Source organism: Motacilla alba, chromosome 2 (genome assembly GCF_015832195.1).
Source record: "Motacilla alba alba isolate MOTALB_02 chromosome 2, Motacilla_alba_V1.0_pri, whole genome shotgun sequence".
Classification (NCBI taxonomy): domain Eukaryota; kingdom Metazoa; phylum Chordata; class Aves; order Passeriformes; family Motacillidae; genus Motacilla; species Motacilla alba.
Genome location: NC_052017.1, coordinates 55,327,100 through 55,347,530, shown reverse-complemented (window position 1 = coordinate 55,347,530; position 20,431 = coordinate 55,327,100). Strand labels below are relative to the sequence as shown.

General features: G+C 39.2%; 1 protein-coding gene across 1 annotated transcript; it reads right to left on the bottom strand.

Annotated features, from left to right (window-relative positions):
- Positions 1 to 793: 793 nt before the first annotated feature.
- On the bottom strand, positions 794 to 20,181 carry PPP1R17 (protein phosphatase 1 regulatory subunit 17). The gene is made up of 5 exons (XM_038128094.1): positions 19,705 to 20,181; positions 12,049 to 12,161; positions 8,597 to 8,749; positions 7,007 to 7,168; positions 794 to 1,904 (listed from the first exon to the last, which is right to left on the bottom strand). Exons 2-5 carry the CDS (start codon positions 12,128 to 12,130, stop codon positions 1,825 to 1,827), a joined length of 477 nt encoding a protein of 158 aa, XP_037984022.1. The 5' UTR covers positions 12,131 to 12,161; positions 19,705 to 20,181; the 3' UTR covers positions 794 to 1,824.
- Positions 20,182 to 20,431: the final 250 nt, after the last annotated feature.

Genomic DNA, 20,431 nt, shown 5'->3' with positions numbered 1-20,431 from the left:
ACCCTGGCCAACACAGGGACAAAGAGACAAGAGCACCATGTGGTTGTTCCACAGAAGTAGCCTTTATTCCAGCACCCTGCAAAGGATGACAGCGATGGCAGTTCCCTCCTGAACAGGGCAGAAAATGGGGGTTTTATGGGGAAAAGCAGGGGTGGTACAAAGGGGGAAAAACCAATCGGTCCCAAAAAATCTACAGTGGGTTCCAAAGCATGCTAGGAGCTCACCATGACCAAGGAGGATTTCTCAATACATGAGACTTTGACAAGATCTTATCATAGCCCATTCAAGGGATACCTCTCCAAGGGAGAGGGCTAGCATGCCCATCTGTTTCCACACTTTACTATGGATCTTATATTAATGTTGTCACTCGGACTATTGATTGTTTATATTTTAAGTATTATCTTATCTCACTGATAGATTAATAGGATAAAAACAAGTACACTTTCTAAGTAAGAGGCATCGCATTAATCATATAGTATACCTCTTGTGCAATTTAATATGCAATTATTTATTGTAAGCTCATTGATTACATCTTGAGACTATACATTCACATATATTTGTGGATGGACTGCATTCTCATGAAAGATGTTGGGTCAGTCACAGTGGCAAATGGAGTCCAAACTAGTATGGTCTTCAGCTGTCCATATAAGTGACTTAAAAAGACAACTAAATTCAGTCTGTCAGGCTAGATAATCTTCAACCTCTGCTTAGTTCCCTCAGGGTTCAGCTGTCAGCACTACTCCATCTATCCCAGAGTTATTAAGGTAAACACACAGTGTCCAGTTCTATCTGGTTTTTTTTTTGGTAAAATATTCTACCAATACCCATATCTCCACAAATGCTGCAGCTAGCTGTGAAAACAATTCTTGTTTGAATCCTTGAGGTAATCAATTTAAAAAGCCACATCATGCTCTTCTACCTTGCAGTAAGCATATGCCATTGAGTAACATTATTCCTTTACTCAATTTTTAGTTTCCTGATGTGATTTTGAATCTTTACAACCTCTCCTAACTGATTACCTAGGATTCAATTTAAAAAACAGATGTGAAAAGAAATTATTTGGAGCAGAAAGATCAACTATCCACCAATTTTATCTTTCACCAAGCCAGTAGAGATAATTACTGGCAGGCATTGCACTTCCCTAGTGTTTCTCCTCTGAGATCTCTGCCCTCCATCCTGTTTCATGTATCTGTCAATGCTGAGAGCCCTTTGGTGTAATTTTAATTCTAAAGGAAATTTATCTTTTCCTCCTTACAGACACAAGTCATGAGCAGATACAGGCAGAGGAAATTTTTGCTTTGCATTTCAGAGACTCTAGAATTGAATCCTGGCCCTCTCACCTTCTTCATTTATCCCGTCAGATCTGCACATGGGAATTTTCACTGTGGTCAGTGTTATTCCAGGAAAGGAAAGCTGGACAAATGAGGTCAAGTGTCAGGCAAAAAAAGCAATTTGAATCACTAGCTGATGTTTTACTACTCTGCATTACCACTTCTAGTGCCAGGTACTGTATGAGTACCACACTGCACAAAACCACATCTGATCTGAGGTGGACTCCTTATTGACAAAAATGCTAGGAAGCCACTTGTAGTAAACCAACAGATTCCTTCAAACCCTGTGTAACTGAAATTTCTACCATTCATGTCCGATGATGCTTGCTGGGAATTATGAGATGCAGATAAGCAGATAAGCACTTGATGGTAGTTTAAATTCAAGTGTACAACTGAGAAAATTATTTATAAAGGTAAAATATCTTTTTTAATGTGCTGCTACTTTGAATGACCCATTATTATTTACACTGTATTATTGAAATATCACTGTAATCTAACTGTGGATTGGATCTCCATCCTTTTCTTCATCTTCCATAATCACTGTTTGTTCTTCTTCTGTAAACAGCTTAGTGCCTTAAAAAGAGAAGAACACAAAAACAAACAAACAACAAACAAAAAAAATGGAAAAGTGAGTTTATTTAGTATACTACTTTCTAGAAAATATCAGGCAAAAGAGAATTTTTCAGTTCTCTCTTATTTCTTGTTTTTAATGTTGTTTTCCAACATCATGTGAATTACTCCTAATTTCTTTTTGGCATTTTGCTCTCTTAATACCTACTGAACTTGAGTTGAATCACTGCATTTTTAGCTAAAATTATTGAGCATTCTTAAATCCAGTATATTTTTGCTACTTGTAAAAAGAGACTGAAGTTTCATTTGGAAACCTGTTTGTTAGAAGGCTTTGGGTAGCTAAATAAGGGAAAGAGCTTGCATGATGAAGCAAATACTGTAATTAATCTTTGTAACAGAACCAGCTTTTATGGACATGTATGTTTTCTCTATGTATATAGTATATTACTTAGATTTTGCAAGTGCAGGTGAAACAAGAGACATGTTTAAATATCCACATGACAAGTGCCATCTCCACTGAAATGATATAGTATCAACAAATTGCAAAAGCTACTGAATGAAGAACAATTTGAAAATAGACTTGGATTGTAGATCATACCTCCCACAAATCTGTCAGTTCTCCTTTCTCTGTGTCTCTCTTTCTCTTTTTCTCTGTTAAACCAGTAAGTCTGTCCTTTGAGGATCTGGAGGCTTTTATATAATACCAAGGTATAACAAATTTTGTAACTGCTTTCCTCATTAAAAATAAGTAAGAGTGATACAAGAACAATGCATTAGGTACAAAATATTTACCTATACTGCCCTTCATTTAAGTTAGCTCCTGCTTCAGTTATATGCAGTTCTTGTGAACTAGCTAGTTTCAGCAGCACTATGAGATGAACTGAAAGGCATAAATTAATAACATTCATTTCTGCCTTTCATTTAATTTAAAACACAGAGGACTTCATGTGTTCAAGCAGCAATTAAGTAACTCTTGTTGTTAACTGCAAAGAACGATGCCATTTTATGGAGATGGATGTAAATATTCCTCACACAGACTTCTATCCCTGTAGGTAACCTAGGCAAAGATAGTCAAGGTTTTTTTCCTGACATCTTCGGGGTTTGGGTTGTGTGTGCTGCAAGGAGGAGTGGGGGTTATTTTTTGTTGGTTTTTACATCCTGGGCCATTTGAGGGACAGGGAAAACATAACTAATATGTGCTTAAAATGTACCTTCAAATGCGTGATGAAATTCAATCTATATGCATTTGCTATTAAGAGAATGACAGAAACTAATGCAATTTTCAGTTGTTTTTGGTTATACCTCCAATGACACTTTGTTGCCTACTGCTGAAGCCACCTTTGAACACTTGGCATGGAATCAAAGCAGCCTGCTAAAATGCTGCCCCTCTGTGTACAGAGCTTTTCAGATCCTGTATTCTGGATCTGTTTTCAAGTGATTATCTGCCTGTGGCAGACTGGTGCCTGTATCAGGCAAAATAACCTATGTATTTAAATGCCTGAATTCCAGTCCCTTCCTATTCTAAGGATGCATATTTAATTTTCAAGATACATCCAACGTACATTGTTCTGCCGGTTGAAGTTCACCAGTGATGGCTCCATGATTTTCTATGAAAAGCCTTTGGTTGAAGGCTGGCCCAATATTTGCTACTTATTTACATTCAGATTTATTCCGTCTGGTAGCACACACAAAAAAACTAAGCTTTTATGGAACTGCTGTGCAAAACAGAACCTGAATTATAGACTTGGAGACCTGAGAAGACCAAGCAGAATTATGTGAGCTAAGTAAATATAGACAAACCTTTCTGTCCTGTCTCCATGTTATTAGTCTTGCTGAAGTAAGCAGCACTCAGTGCTACATGGTATTGATGCCTTGGAGTGGCTACCTAGAACAGAGGCTAGACAGAGTTAAGAGAATAAAGTGGGTATTCTTTAAAGACCTTCAATAGCTACACCTTGGCCAGTGTAAAAGCCTCGCAGAGGCTACACCCAACATGGACAGCAGTCACAGGTTTTTCAGGCAGATAGAAGTTTTGTCTGTTTGTATATCACGGTTAATTCTCCAATTACAGCTTCAGGTAATGAAGCCATATTCTCTCAGCTCGCTCCTCCCCAATTCACTTTTGTTTATACTTTTTGGGGCCTGAGGCTATGGTATGTCCTTGGATCACAGGCCCAGAGGGATTCTTTTGTCTAACTAAAATGCGAAGACAGTTAACTACACTTTATATGCAGTTTAGAGCTGTGCACTAATGCAGTGTAGGATTTGAAAAACATAATAAGTATAATCTTAAGGCATCACTATCTCTTGTGACCTGCTAATGAGGATTGCCACCATTTCTAATATTTTTCCTTCAGATCCCCTGCAAACCATTTCTAGATACCAGTTCAAGAAAATCCACTTAATACTAGTAAAAGATCTTATTTAATAGAGTATTCTCTTGAACAACTGTCCACACAAATACTTTGTTGTAAATGCAGCTAAAATGGCAGATGTGTTATCCCTCTTTGTTTTGACCAGTACTCCTAGGACAGTTCCTCTCCCTTTTGGGTGGTCTGAGAGATTTTCTGTCACAATTAAAAGCAAGTCAAATGTACCATGTAAAATGAAGAAAATTAATGTATCTACTGGGTGGCATGTGGTCCAGATGAGAAGCAGAATCAGTTTTACACCTCGGGAGCACCCAATCCAATTGGGAAATGCAGTTAAAGAAAGGGTCTACTAAGTTATCTGAAATCTTCTCTACAAGGGTCAGGCTTCTAAATGTATTCAGCCCTCAAACTTTTACTGAAGTGGCACAGTTAATTTTATGCCACGTCCATACAAATGAGACATGAGCAGATGTCTCCTTCAGTAGCAAGCTCTCCTTCAGTCAGCCAACACCTTTTCTTTCTGAAGGAATTAGACCACAAGACAAAATATAGTCAGATTTCTAATAGTCATTTTTTCCATATCACTTGACAGTAAATGGCTTGTATCTGATCCAAGCCTGTAGTTGGCTCTGGAACATCCCCACTTAGCAGTATATAGTCCATCAACTAAATTAATGGTCTTCAGGCCTGTGGGTTTGAGCTAGAATGTAAATACATGCATAAATGTCGGAATGCAGTTCCAGAAACGTGACTGAGGTTTCCCAATCAAATGAGAGATAACTTGTAAAATTAGTTTCAAATCCTCATTCTCTCTCATAGCCTAGAAAACCAGTTAAGGCAGCTCATTTAGAAAAATACCACACCCCCATTGAAAAACTGGGTGAGAAGAATGGAAGTTTAACGATTCACTTCTTCCCTCCCAGCTCAGCTGCAGGAGTTGTCCCTAGGCAGTCTGTAGACATGTGCTATCTTGTTGTTCTTCTGATTTGTAGCCCAAGACGTATGGCTTAAATCTAGGTGGCACCAGACAAATACATGATTTTAGACAACTTTTTCTGTCTAGATTTTAGCTTTCTAACAGAAACACTCATGTTTCTGTGAGCCATTGTGGTTCTAGAGTGTGCCTAAAAATTGCAAGTACTTTCAAGTTCTGTTGGGAAATTATGGTTACATTGTATATTTACCCTCTGTTTTCTTTAGCCAGATCCCTTGGCAGATATCAACAGAACAAACTAACAATCCTTAAAAGAGATCTGCAGGATGAGTGCAGGATGAGTTGCATTTCATAATACAACACAGCTAGGAAAACAGAGGTAGGGAGGCTAAGTGACTTTTTGAAACAGCAAACAGAGAAAGACTAACTTACAGATGTTTCCCAAATCAAACATGCTTCTCACTCCTTGAAACCCAGAACTTCCAAACTGCATTCAGTAAAGCCCATTTTCTTTACAAGTGATCAGAGGCATCATATCAAAGAAAAAAATATTTTCCCAGTGCTGTACAAATCACTACCATTTTGACTTCCCGCTTGTATTCCCTTTCCATTGTTTTGCATTAAAATGCTGATTTGTCCTTGAAATTGCTGGTGGTCCATAAAAAGTTTATAACATGCTTCTTTGGACTGCATCCCTCTGAGCTTTGAATCCTGAACTCTACAAGGAATGTCTGGAGTTCATCAGTTAGCAAAGTGATTCATTGGTGATGATCTTGCTATTGATTGTGGTAAGCATCAGACACAGTACTAATATGGGTCCCGCTTAGAGCTGGGGACCTCTGTTTGGGTCTTACAATTAAGCTGTCTCTAGTATCTACTCTAAAAAGGCTGGTTTGTATGCTATAACTAGGTAATCATAATTACATAAATATACTTTTCCTTCATCACTTCTTAATTTAAGTAAGAGAGGGAATATGTTCATAAAGGACAGTGAAGCTTTATTTAGCATATGTTCCTGAACTCTCCCAAGTTTACCCAAAAAGCTCTATTCGAATGATCCATGGTAAGGTTTCCCTTCCCTTCCCTTCCCTTCCCTTCCCTTCCCTTCCCTTCCCTTCCCTTCCCTTCCCTTCCCTTCCCTTCCCTTCCCTTCCCTTCCCTTCCCTTCCCTTCCCTTCCCTTCCCTTCCCTTCCCTTCCCTTCCCTTCCCTTCCCTTCCCTTCCCTTCCCTTCCCTTCCCTTCCCTTCCCTTCCCTTCCCTTCCCTTCCCTTCCCTTCCCTTCCTTTCCCTATTGGCATGTAATGTGGTGTCTACTGTGTGTCATTTCAGAAGCACATAGTTATCTTTGAGGTGCTGCTTATGAGAAGTTCATCACTACTTGGCTTCCTCAGTGCATGTCAGGGACTGCAGAATGAAGAGGGGATTAATCAGTACAGCTTTGCTCCATGTTGTTGGAGGCATTTTAGTGCTGGTGACCTAAAAATTTCTATGTGCTTAGGTTTGAAAAGCAGGGCAGTAGTTGACTTTTCAGAAAAGCAGGATTGCAGTTTGCAAGAGATAATCAAGTGACCAAATGCCTTTTCCTTCTACCTGTTCTTTCTATCCCCAGATCTTGAACATATTAGACTTTTCATGACCCCCCCCTCACTATTATTATATACTTAGACCAAATAGGTCCAGTTCAAGAACTGCTAAGTATACTGAGCAGAGAGCAACCTCCTTTCAGCTTTCTAAGTATATCTCTGACACTAGCCACTTTTTGCTGCCTCTTAGGAGGGTCTTTACCTAAGTTTCCTACCTATTATCAAAGGTGGGATGTGTATTGCAGGTGTATCTTTTCTTCTGGGCTTTTTCTGCTCCAGTTCGGTGATTTGAGAGACTGGAGTCACTCTCTGTCTCTGTGACTTCTCTGTGATACCATACCTTTTCAGCAGATTATCAGATGAGTCTGAAACCATGCCTGTAAGCAAGCAATGAAGAAAATGCTACTTTAGCCTGTTTACATTGAGGAAACTTCCACCTGTGTAGCTCTCCCAAAGACTACTCTGAAGTACAGTGGCACAACTGCATGATCTGCTGCATGATGTACCTACCCGACATTTCTTTCAAATTAATTATTTCCCATAGGCTCTAGATAATGATGCTATCAGGCCAGCTGGCTTCTGATTGTATATATAATGCACTGAAAATTGTGGGACAGATGAGTGTAATCTCCTATTCCAGAACTTTAGACATCTTACCACAGTAACTTAATCACACAGATGCTCAAGAGGTTAGTGGGGAGCAATATGACCACACAGAAGTGGCTGTTTTGGCTGATGAAAGAACGTGGTTTGTTTTTTTTTTTTTGATATGACAATTGCAGGAAGAAAACACAGCTCTCCAGCCTCTGAGCTGCTCTTCCTAAGAGAGAATTGCTGATGGAAGGTACATGTGAAAACTGAACAGAATCAAATATCTGGATTACAAATACTGGAAAATCCCAGTTGCTTGTTTTTCACTTGGTGAATTGTTGCAAATATACAGAGAAGCATACAAGCAACTACTGGATGACTCCTCCATGTATGTGCAGCATGGGAAGAAGAACTCAATAATATAAGAGCACAGCTCTCTTGCTGGAAATTATAACACTGCGTGCTTGTTAGCTGAGAGTGACAAACATTTATTCCCACTGCTGTTCTTGGATCATTGGGTTTCAGTAGCAGTCCCCTGCTTATTCTTCCTCTCTCCAGGTTGGTGGCATTTGGGTCTTAAACATCTGTATTTGTGCCACAGTAGGGAGCATTCCACAAGAAGCCCCTTCATTGCTGTGATGTTTTCTGGCTTCCTGAAACATCTACCCTTTGCCAGAGTCCCCATAAACACATGATCCCCGTGATTTCCAGGAGGACCATCCCGCAGGTGGCTTGTGTGCTTGACTGGTCTACTCCCAGTGTTAGCCCCAGCCTCTCGTTGTGCACTGGATGCAAATTTCATGAGAAAGTGCAGGGACTGGACTTGATCCTTTTTGATTTTGGACCATATCCAATTGGGACATCCAGTATGGCTCGGCAGCTGCCAATAAATACACATAATTTCACACATAAATGTAACATTATTTATCAGCAAGACTATGAGATCCATGGAAGCATGTTTTTCAGATCATAAACCTGTCCACCTTGGTATTCCCAAAAGTGAGAACAAACCCTTCAACTAACATGGAATATGAAGTCTGACATGGAGAAAGTCAGACTTTCTGTCCACCTGCCTTCCCAGATGCACATGCAGGAAGCTGTGTTCCTGTCTGCATCCGAGGGGACATAACTGTTTGAACGTTCCATGAACTTTCACCCTGCTCCTGCCCCCAGACCTGAATTGGGATTTCAAAGTCAAAAGATTTACTGCTCACCTGTTAGAGGTGGTGGAGTGGGCAAAGCTGGTGTATCTTTTCTCTTTGGCTTCTTTTGCTCCTGTTCAGTCTTCTGGGAGGCTGTGAGAGTTTTACCTTTTCTTGGTTTATTTTGGAGGTCACAGCTCTTAATCAGCTGCTCTGAAAGATCGTCTACAGGGAAAAAATATAATAGAAATTAAAACTTAGGGGAGGTAAAAAAACAGATTGTGAAAAGAATCACTTTGATAATAGTGCTTTAATCCAAGCCCAGGAAGAAAAATCTCTTAAATATTTAGAAAGCAAACAAAAGAGGGCTCTGTGCCATACTGCATGGGAGTCAAGTGACTTAGGTAGTCCTTCTGTGTTGTTGGCAGTACACATAAAACAAAGAGAGAGAGTTGTGAGCAGCTTGTGTGTTTACATGTCAGAGAAGAGGCTGCATCATTGTGTGCAGATGTTCCATAGCCACCACTGTTTCATCCAGTGGTAACTGTGTGGATTGTATCTTCAAGAGTTACAAGGCCAGTTTTGAGAAGGAAAGTTTTACATATATAGGGTCAGTCTGAGCTATTTGTAAAATAAGCCAGTCAGTATATTGTTCCCTTCAAGAGTTAACGTCATTTCCAGAGGTAATGAGTAATTGGTATTTGCTTTTTATTTATATAACACGACACTGGATTTTTGGTTTTCCTTTAAAACAATCCTTTACTCAGATTACTCAGAGGGTCAACATGACTTTTTCTGCAAGGGTCTGTATTTCTGGGTGCTTATGCAAGCTGAAAATACAGAAGATATCTTGTTGTGGTAGTACATCCCTCTTCCTCAACTCCTCTTTAGGTCTGCTCTGCAATCTCAGCAGCTTCTGATAAGCCTTAGTTGAATCAGCTGAGCGGTGAAGTGCCCCTTAACTGGGTCAGTTGGGTGGTGAAGCATCTATGACCATACTGGGTGCTCTTGTATGGTAAAGGTAGGAACTATTCTGACCATACCAGGAACATGAGCAGTTTGACCAAGCTAAGGAACAAAGGATAAGCAGTCATTCTTATTAGCCTTGGTAAGTCATTTGCCCAACTGAAATGGTACCATTGTTATGAGACCTTTTGAAAAAATGAATCATAGCCTGAGTGTAATAGTACTATTTTTACTGGATTTTTTTGGAAAAATCATTTTGTGATGCTACAAACAGCAGTGTAGCAGCAAGGAGAGCTGTTTGAGCTCTCCTTGAACACAGTGGGCCTCTGAGTAGGATGCCTCTTGGAGCTTGCAAAACCTTAAGTTTGCAATACTTGAAAGATTGTTGCTGATAACAAGGTCTAGGCAGATACCACCCCCACACATACATACTTCTTGAAGCACAGCCCATGCCGGTTGAGAAATGCTAAGAGATTTGATACGAGTACTGCACTGAGCCTGACAGGAATTTTTGATAGGTACCTTTACACTAGTTAATATAGATGTATACATCTTTTTTCATGTGTTCATGCAATTTTTAAAATATTAAATTAGTCAATGATTAAGTGCTTTTGCACCCTTTTCTTACATCCATATCCTCTGCACCCTTACCCTCTTGCATCCCCAGTCTTCATGTAAATCATTCCAAGTTGCTTGTAATCCAATTTACTTATGTTTGCTTCATCTACTTAGTGAGTAATAGAATGAACCTTGCCACTTAACTCTGTTAAAGCTTCATTCTCCTGAATTCATATATAAACCCTGCTTTTTGCCAATAACCTTGACAGTGATTCTTTAAGCATTTTAACTACTCATTTGTTAGCCTCTCTTTAGTATCATCACAGAAACCAATGTTTTGAATTCTTAATAGCACCTTGTGGGTGCTATTCAGCTGGGCTCCCCACATCATTATCCAGCCCCTGACTGCAGACTTGCATGCAAGCACAACTTCATTCCAGGCTCTTTCACACTATTTAAGGCAGCTATTATGTCTGTGAGCCTGCAGGTAGATATGGAAAGTATGGCCTCTGGGTTAAGTCCCTGAAGATGGGGGGGTTTTCTGGCCTTCACAGGCTTTCTTCATAGTCCTAATGAGCTCATTTGTCCTCCCACTGCCTCCATTTTTTAACAGTGTTATGAAACTTATTCTGTATGTATTTAAATAAGCAATTTTATGGACCAACTGTGGTATATCAGCAGTTGTAAAAACAGTGTCTGTGACTAGAAATGCCATGTAGCAGAGACAGAACTAGGATACCTTCCTTGCAGTACTAATAAACAAAATTTATAAAACCCGTAGTGAGACACTTTTCTTTTTACAAGGAAGTGAAATTGCATTTGTCTTTCATTATTATTATTACAAAGGTAACAACAAGCAAACAGATTTTTCTTTCTGGGTTGCTAAACCTTCAGGACAATTTTGTAAGATAAGAGTGAAATCATAGCACTAGAAACAGAGGCAAAGACCGTGAATATGCAAAAAGCTTATCTATCAAGCATGAAATCTGGTATTCAGGAGTGTGACAGAGTAAAAACAACCCTAGTATGGTCATTATAAAAGCTGTATGAAGTAGCTTCAAGAAAGGAAACTGATGATGAAGGAGAAAATTGTGGAAATAGTGAAGGAAAGATGATTTTCAGAAAGCTGGAAAAGCAGGCCTTAGAACTAGCTACAGTTGCAAAGTCTGAAGGTAGAAAAAGTTACAATACTATAGCAAGCAAGGACATGAAACAATAGCTTGAGTTTTGGGCTTGGCTAGGATAGACCTTAAGACTGCAGAAAATTATGCGTACAAAGACAGTAGAAGGTTTTAAGTGTAATAATGTTGTATTGTGTATTGTTAATAGAAAAGAGACAAGCAAGCATTGCGTGAAGCAGATGTACATGTACTTTTAGTAAGTGGCTAAAACAATTGTCTGTAAGCTTTAGTAATACACTATTGGCTAGAAAGTATTTTAAATGCTCTGTTACAAAGATGCCTTTGGCTGTTGCTGGCAGTAACGTTGCTGCAGAACTTTTGCCCTCTTTCTATTGTCTCAACCATGTAATGAGGCTGATGCTGCAATAAAAGCTCAAGGAACGTCTCCCAACAGTCCCATTCAATTTGTGAAAAGAAAACAAACTTCCCAACACAGAAAACGTTTTTAGAAAGCTGTCTCAGTGATGGAAAATGGAATGCCTGAAATCTTTTACTCAAATTGCATATGGATGATCTCTTCAGGGAAAGCTCAGCTATATCCTAGCTTTCAATTTACTGTGGTATAAATGAAGAAACTGCTCTACCAGAGAAAAGATCAATGACTCTTTTTCCTTTCTCCTCTTTAATTAACTTCACTCTGGAGCTTCAGCTGATATTTATATGCAGGAAAAGTGCTCTTTGTCTTTCCATCTGGCACTAGAAGTGTCAGCAGAAGGTGTAATCTATCTGTTTTCATGGGGGGTTAGTTGTATCGCTGGACTTTATGATGTGAAGACAATACCCCTCATTAGAGCAATGACATCATCAAATAACACTTACCTAAATGGTTACACTGTGAATCTTGCTTGTCCAGTCTGTCATCTGGGATATCAAGTGTCTGAACACATTCTGTTGACATCATTGAAACAGCCTTTTCTCCTTCTATGTAGATACTACACCCCATTAAGAAAAAAATTTTAAAATAAATTCAGCGGCGTAAAACAGACATATTGATGTTATCTAACAACTGATGAGGAGTTCTTGTCTTCCAGCAGTCTGCTGACCAGATTTTTTACTCACACATGCTGCAATTCACTGCCTTGGTTACACACACAGTAACCTGTTTTTCCACCTACCTTGCTATAACCAGCCCACACTAGCATAGATTGACTCTACAGAAAAACATTTTTTTTTTGAGCATACAGAAAGTGCTATCTCATACAAAAAGTAAATGCTAAGGAATAGGATGTTTGGTTTTGGTTTTCCTCTCTATTTTTTCTCAACAGTAAACTAAGGATCATATTTAGTATTTATTATATGAACCAACTTTAATCAAAAATTCTGTTGACTTGGTCTTTTAAGTCCAGCTCCACTAAGAGACCTTATATACCCCAGAAAAATCAGGTGTGGTGTGCTGCCCCAGAAAGATGGCCACTGCTCACAGATCCCAAAGCCATCATGAAGTAAACTTATAATCATCACTTTGGTAAGACCATGGGAACCCATTTCATGCAGCTATTTAAGTGCCCATGCTCTGTAAGTCTCACTGGATTGCTGTTTGGGCTATTTTGTCTCCCTTTACTTATAGCTGCAGTGGGTGTAGAAGCCCATCCTCACCCATCCTCCTACCTGAGCTTTCCCAGCACCTTGCACGCTGAGACTTGATCCTGGGGCTGCCACAGATGCCACCACAGAGAGAAGAAAATTAGACCATTTTCCACTGATGATCATTTCTATCATTGCTTAGCAGAAACTCATCAGAATGACAAAGGCATTGTTAAAGGGAAAACCTTCAATCTGAAGGTGCAGTCCAAGTGATCTCGGTATCTGCTTTGATGCAGCAATAGCTGTGGTAGTTTTTTATTCACAACCTCCCTTCTCCATTTTCAGGAAATAACAGCAGACTATGACTTCCTTATAAGGAGGAGAATGACAATGAGGAAAAGAAAACAACTGGAGACATTATGAATGGAAGATGAAATAAGTAATTGAGGAAAAAAAAAGAGGAAGGGGGGGCAGAGAAGGAAAGGCAAATAAAAGAGAAAAGTAAGAAAAGAGGCAGCTGCAGAATAACAATAAAAAGGAGGATGGAAAAAAAAAAAGGAGACTAAACTGTGGGAGTTTGGTTTTATTTTGCTGGAGGAAAAAAATTACCTTATTATTTCTCTGTAAATTACAATTTTTTTTGCTGACAAGAAACAGAACAGTAGGGGAGTTAATCTCATTTCCATGACTAAACTTGCGTCTATGTAAAGAACAATTAACCCCTGAACAAAATATTTGCAAAAGAAGTTAGGAAAGGTTGCATTGATGTAGTTCTTCCATGGATGGAACACGTCTTAAATGACAGTGACTTACAAATAAATGGAGTAACACTGCTGTTACCATTTGTATATGGTGGTTTAGATAAGCCCTTGCCTTTTGCCCAGGCCTCTGGCAGCAGGCAGTAGCTTTACTGAGGTAGCCAGCACCTGAAAGCTCACTCTCCTTCACAAGTTCTTTAATATAGGCTAATTTGGTCTATTATAGAATGAATTATTTATTTCATAGACAGAAAACTAACAGACATAAGACTTAAAGTAATACTACACAGTAATAAAGACAAAAAGAAAAAAGACTACAAGTAGACGTATACAGAGTGAGGTTAAAGGTACCTATTACTGTTACAGCTAGCAAAGAAATAATATAACTTAGAATTCAATGTATCTTATTATCCAGTTGGTGATGGGGCACACATCAAGATAATTTCCCTCAATCCTCAGGGAAGTAACCACGGATTTGTATCCATAGTCCAGGGAGAAATCTCCCACACTTTCAGGGTGTGTATGTGTGTAGAAGGCTTCTACCTCTGTGATAACTTGTATGTCTTTTACAGTTTGTAAAACAGTGTCTCTCAGTCAGAACATTTCCTTTATCTCTTCCCACATCTGCTCTCTAGACTAAGATGCTGATTCTTAGCTAAGGTCTGAGCACTTTTGGTGCCAGGGATGACCTCTTGCTGGGCCTTTCAGCCCCGAGGTTATCTCTTTATAGACCAACTGTCAGTGGTAGAGAAGAGGGTGGGATAGATGTCCTGCCACAACTGGCTGGCAGCATCAAATTTGACTCAACTCATGTCAGCATCCAAAGCTGACATTGACTGATATTGTATATATGGGATTAATTCCCTTATGTTTCACTATTTAAAATTTACAAACTTTTGTAATATTCTATAAATTATTTAAGATCTTACTGAATCAGGCCTTGATGAGGGATTTCACCTCAAAATGTTCACTCTAGAAATGTCCCAGTCCAGCCTCACACCTGGACTAAAGTGTTATACTGCCAGAAGGCTCATTTGCCTTCACTACAAGAAAAATCCTTCACTGAGGAAGACTCTAGAGAAAGAAATCTTTGATGGCATCTTAACAGGAGTGCTCTGTTTATTCACTGTATAAGTAAGCTAGAGCTGTGGTTTAAAATAAAGCAGACATAATTTTATTTAAAAGAAAACTTATTATCTGTCCATATGAAGGCTTGCACTGCATGTTTTGATTTGAGAGAGTTTTATTCTTTTTTTTTTGCCATTTGATTTTATTGGATTTGATTAGGGCATTCTGGTTAAATATTATGACTGTAGGTAAAATGTTCTTTTTGGGAGAATACTCTGTTTACAAGGTTTTCAGTAAAATCAGGGACATTATTTCAGACACTATGGACATTTTTGATTTCAACATGTCTTGAGGCAAAAAAGATCGGATAGATAGCAAAATTTGAATGTAAAATTGGTAGTAAATTATATTTAATGTAAATAGCTTATAAAATATAGTTAAATTTGGTTAGATTACAATAAGTTTTTTAATTTATTTATTTCACCCAATAAAAATTAAGCTTTGTAAAGAGACTTAATATAGGATTACTTCATTATTTTTTCATATTATGGTAGTTTGGAAAATATTATTCTAAAATACATCTCTTAGGTCTGTGTTACTGTCACACATGCCAAGCCCTTGGCATCTTCAGTGCTTTAAAATTCTGTTTTACAGGCTAACTTATGACACTTCCCTTCCATTTCTTTTCTTTTGTAAGTCTGCCCTGAAGCCAGCATTGCCTTGTTTTCTAAAGCACTGCACTTTGTGACAGTCTGTGTGACAAAAGAATATAAAGATAAAAATTACCAAAAATATAATGGATTTTGGTATCTTGATGATCACACATCATTGTGTATGATGTGTGAGCCTGTGAGCGCTGTTACATCCTGTCAGCATGGATTACACACAAAGCTGTCCTTCAAAGGAAAGTTGCTGTATGTGACCATTGTTATGGTGCTTTCCCAAAAAACTAAAATCAGTTCCTGCCACTAAGGAAACAGATTCCCCAGTAACGTTTTACATGGGAAGGTAGCCTGCTATGGGGGCTGTGTGAAGCCATTTACAAATTGAAGTGTGTTCTCAGATTTTCATACATTAAGTGCAACACTTTTCCTAGCAGCGTTCACATTAGCGCAGTTTGCACTCTCTGCTGCCATCACTCACCTTGGTAGCAAATGCTTTTCATGTGATGAAGTAAAGTGTTTTTTTTCTTGCACTCTGTTATGTCTCTTGACATAATGATCCACATTCATCCTTTGTGAATCTGTAATGGTTACATTGGAGACCTAGTTCACACACAATAGAAGATACTTGCTGAGATGTTATAGATTTTCCTATATGATTTAGGATTCAATTGTCATTTAGCCAGAGACTTTGGTACAGTGCAGCTATGCTGTACCACCTTCTGTGGAGATATGTGCCTAAATGAGTCACCTCAAGTCTCTTATTTCTTGGAAAAGAGAGAGCTGGTAAGGACAACTGAAATGCTTTCCTTAAAGTTGAGGCAAGTTCTAGCTTTGCCTACATAGTTTTGCATTGCTCCTTGTTAAAACTTTTGGCATGAGATTGGATTGGCTCAACTTACAGATAGAAGAGGGCAGACTGAAAAGTGCAATTATTACTAAAAGCTGCTTCAGCCTCATGTGAATGAAATCTCATGCTGAATCCCTGTCATATAAAAGCATGACTCCTTTGGGCATACAGCCTTGTAAGATAAGGTGATTCAGATGAAAAATATCTGAACTTTTCGCTTTCTGGATATCAGCTTTAGAGTTTTAGATAGGGTAAAGCACATACTAAATTTTTTTTCAAAATTCTCAGTTGTTGTACCCGCTTGATTAAAGTGGCCATATAAAGCTATCTTACTCACTAACATAGTTCTAAAACATACAAATTCTTGCAAGAATATGATTACTTTCTTTGCTTAAATTTTGGGTTTCCATAACAAAATTCAGTAATGCAACCAATTCCAGGCTTCAATTAGGTAAAAATATTTTGCTAGAGACAGATAAAGAAACCTGTTTTAGTTAACTATTTTAACGCACAGTTGGTTTAATGTAGATGTGTGTCACAAATAATCAGCTTAGAGTTTAGGGAATACTCAGTACAGCTACTCTCACATATTTATAAGATTATGTAAATCTTTCAAGGCCATCTGATAATGTGACATTTACACTGACTTAAAATGAAATCTCATGAGAACAAACTTACCTTGTAAGATAGAAAACTAAAGCTTTGAGAACAAAACTAAAGAGGTGGACTTATTTTTCATTTGATCTTGAATTAGGCATGGAAATGGCTTGGGGGAAAATCTCTATTTCTCTTAGATTTGAAGGGTTGTAGGGGCTATGCAACTACATGGATATTAGATATTATGGATAGTTGTATGTAATCTGAAGGGACAATGCACTTCTCAAATGAGTCACCCATAGGTGATAATTCTTACCCATAAGATGGAGAAATGAAGTTATGATATGCAATTCTTATAAAATTTTACAGGGGTTATGTGGGCATCAATGTCAATACTCCTCATCATTGATCATTAAGGCTCATGATTTCTTTGTATTTTGAATACTTAGAATTTCTGAACTTACCCTTTATAAGGTAACCTATGTCTCTGAAGATTTCAGTAGACCATGTGGTGTATGTGGTATTGTATGTGATTTTTTTTTTCTCTTATTCGGGGGAGTGTTTTGTTTCTACAAATGACAATATCCTAAAGAAAAATGTGCTAATTTCCAGGGTATGCATAATTATCAAACAAACCATGGACAAGGATGAAATGAAAGTGCTTTTGAGAGCATCCTTGTTGGGTGACAGCAGTCTATCTGAATTTATTAACTTCATTTTGATAGTTGGTAATAACGTTGCCACAGAAGCCTGTTTGGTCCTGTGTATTTATCTTCTGAAGCCAGAGCACTTCCTAAGAAGAATAGAGGGAAGCAGAGGCAGAAACAGAGGCAGCTAAGGTCCTAGGGTAGTACTGTGTGCACACTTGTTTGTCCTCATTCTCATAGGCAGAGCCTGGTCTTGCTGTTGCTGGTGTATTCAATAGCTGGAAATGGAAGTAAATAGGGAGTATCTCATAGGCTGCTGCCAAATGCAGACACGAGGCAGAGGCTGGACTTCATTAGTTACAGTCCAGACTGGACAAAACCAGTATTTTCCTGCCCTGCCCAAAGAGCTGCTCTGGCATGGGGGTTTACTCTTTAAGACTGATGCCTCTTCTCCCACCAAGCATGCACTTACAGTTTCCTGGGGGAGTTGATTATTAAATTATTTTAAATTGGTTTGCCCCTTTCTGTTTTGTTGCAATAAGCACATAAGCAAGGAGGGACAGGCAGGCTCCCAGCATCCTTACCTGCTCCTTTATCCCTGCATCCTTAAACCTATGTGGGAGGCAAAGAGCAAGACCTGTCATTCCTTCTGTAGCACGCCCCTGTGGAGGGCTCTATAGTGTGAGTAGGCCCCTTATTTGCTTGAAGTCATTTGCAAATGCAGAAAGAAGGAATAAGGTATTGGATGAAGCCATCTTGCACATATCTGCCCTATGCAGAAATCATGTGAAACAGGTCAGGAGTCAAGGGGAATGGTACAACATCTGGCTGCTTTTGGCTTCTTCCATCTGTACTCAGCAGGCAGCTGAGTACATCTGTACTCAGCAGGTACCTTTATCAAAAAATATGCACCTTCACCCATACCCCATTGTTACCCCATTCCTCTCATGGAGAAAAGCAAGGCACAGCTTTTCCCAGGAATATAGCTGGGACTCATGTTCTCTGAACATCAGAGAAAGAAAAACACAGTTCTTATCACTTGCTGTGCCTGTGTTGTGCCAAAGTAGAATGGAATGTAGAGATTGTTTACCCAAAGTGAGGATGTTTTCTTCCCTTGGCCAATTGAGGCCAGGAGTGTATCTGTGTCGAGATTGTCTGCTGGCAATCTTGACACAGTCAGCGAGAGTCATGGATGAGTGCAGTGTAGCTTGTGAGTGCATGGCAGATTCAATTGTAGATTTATAGAATAAAGTACTCATCAGCCTTCTGAAGATGGAGTCAGATGCCGTGTCATTTTTCTCTCCCCTCATTGAGGGGGTCGCCTTGTTTTGTGATACCCCATCCTATCTCAGCCCCATTACAACTGCTTCCTGGTAAATCATCTGAATAAAGCAAGATTACAAGTCAGAGTAGAAAATAGATGTCATAAAAGTAGAAATTCTCAGTGTTGCTGCTCTGTACTCCAAACCTTTAATTACAAGTTTTACTATATGTTTAATAATATTCTATTTGGTGTGATGCTTTCTGGGATACAGGAGATAGCTTCACATTAATGCACAAACTTTCTTCTTCAGTTACTTGGGCACTAAGCTGCTCTCCACAGGCATACTGTCAGATTATTCACTTTTATAAAGCATATTTAAATCTTCTTAGCAAACACTTTGAAAGCCTGATCTGAATGTCTCTATCCAAAACTTTTGCTACTAATAATAGCATGGGTGCAGGAGTACCACAGAATTGTCTCGGAGCAGTTTCTTCTCACAGTGTGCTTCTGGGTGCTATTTCAAAAATTGTGGCTGGGTGGTAGACTAATTCCCACTACTAGCTTGTAAAATAAACTTGTAAAATAAATTTTTTTTTTTTGATTGAAAAAAGCAAGGTACATTTGCCCAAGTTCTGATTATGAGTCTTTGTCTTTGAAGATCATAAAAAATACAGTCTTCCCTAATTTTTTCCTTGAGGTACAAAATTAACCCCTTGCACATGCCAGACTTAGTAGTGAGATAAGAAGTCCTTATACTAGCTCCCACTTTGCTGACTTACAAATTTGGTTGTGAACTGTCCCAGCAGTTAGTGCTTTAGTTTGCTCTAAAACACTCTACTTACTCCCCATTTCCCTGTCTACAAATCCTACACTCTGTTAGGTCATACCTCAACTTTCCCTACATAGGACCATCCCCAGCCCATTCCCTATGCACTGAGGACTCTGTGCTTTCCTGCTCATCCCCAGAGGTAATAAGGCAACTTGCTGGTGGTGGCTGCTAAAAAAACGCAAAACAAACAAATCCACACACCCCCTCAAAAAAAAAAAAAAAAGGAAATCAAGAAGCCAAACAGCTAGGAGGAAAACATGTTGCTGAAGTACTTACTGAGCAGTATGAGGAGAAGGTGCAGTTTGTCTTCGATGCTCACTGGAGGATTTTTTTCTACTGGGGCTGCAGCTGATGCTCTTGCCTGTCTTATTTACAAATAAATGGAAGCTGTCGCTGTGGCAAGGCCGCACTCGGGTGTCCTCCTGGAGGCTAGGGAACAGCACCACCACTCCCTGCCCCACCAGCAGATTCTAATCCTGTTTCCTTTCTCTTCCACAAGTTGCAGGGGCCAAAGGAGAGGCAACAAGATGCATGGGACACCAGCAGTGCCTCAAAGTTGAGGCATCATTCCTGCCAGATGACTAAGAGCCACAGATGCTGATGCTCTCAAAGAAGAAAGAGAGGATGTGAAAGCTTTGGTGCAGAGATCCAAAAGGTGAGCTGCAGCTGCTGCGTCTAGAGCTGCAAAGAAAATCACAAGGGCAAGGAGGAAGGCTGATGCCGTCAGGGTCTCAGGGGAAAGTCAAGAATAAAAGTGGAGCAAGAAGGCACGGCACACATCTGGAGCAGTACCATAAGCACAGAAACTGATGGACACCTTCTGCAGCACTGAGATTCAGTGATGACTGCTTTCTTTTTTTTGTGTGTGTATATATAGTACAACTGGTTATACAAGCATGGTGTTTATGGGGCCAGGCAGAAAGTTTTCCGTGGCTGCCAGTTGTTTTCCAGCAGAGACCAGTCTCTCCTATTTTAGCCCATGCCTTTGGATAGAACTGTTATT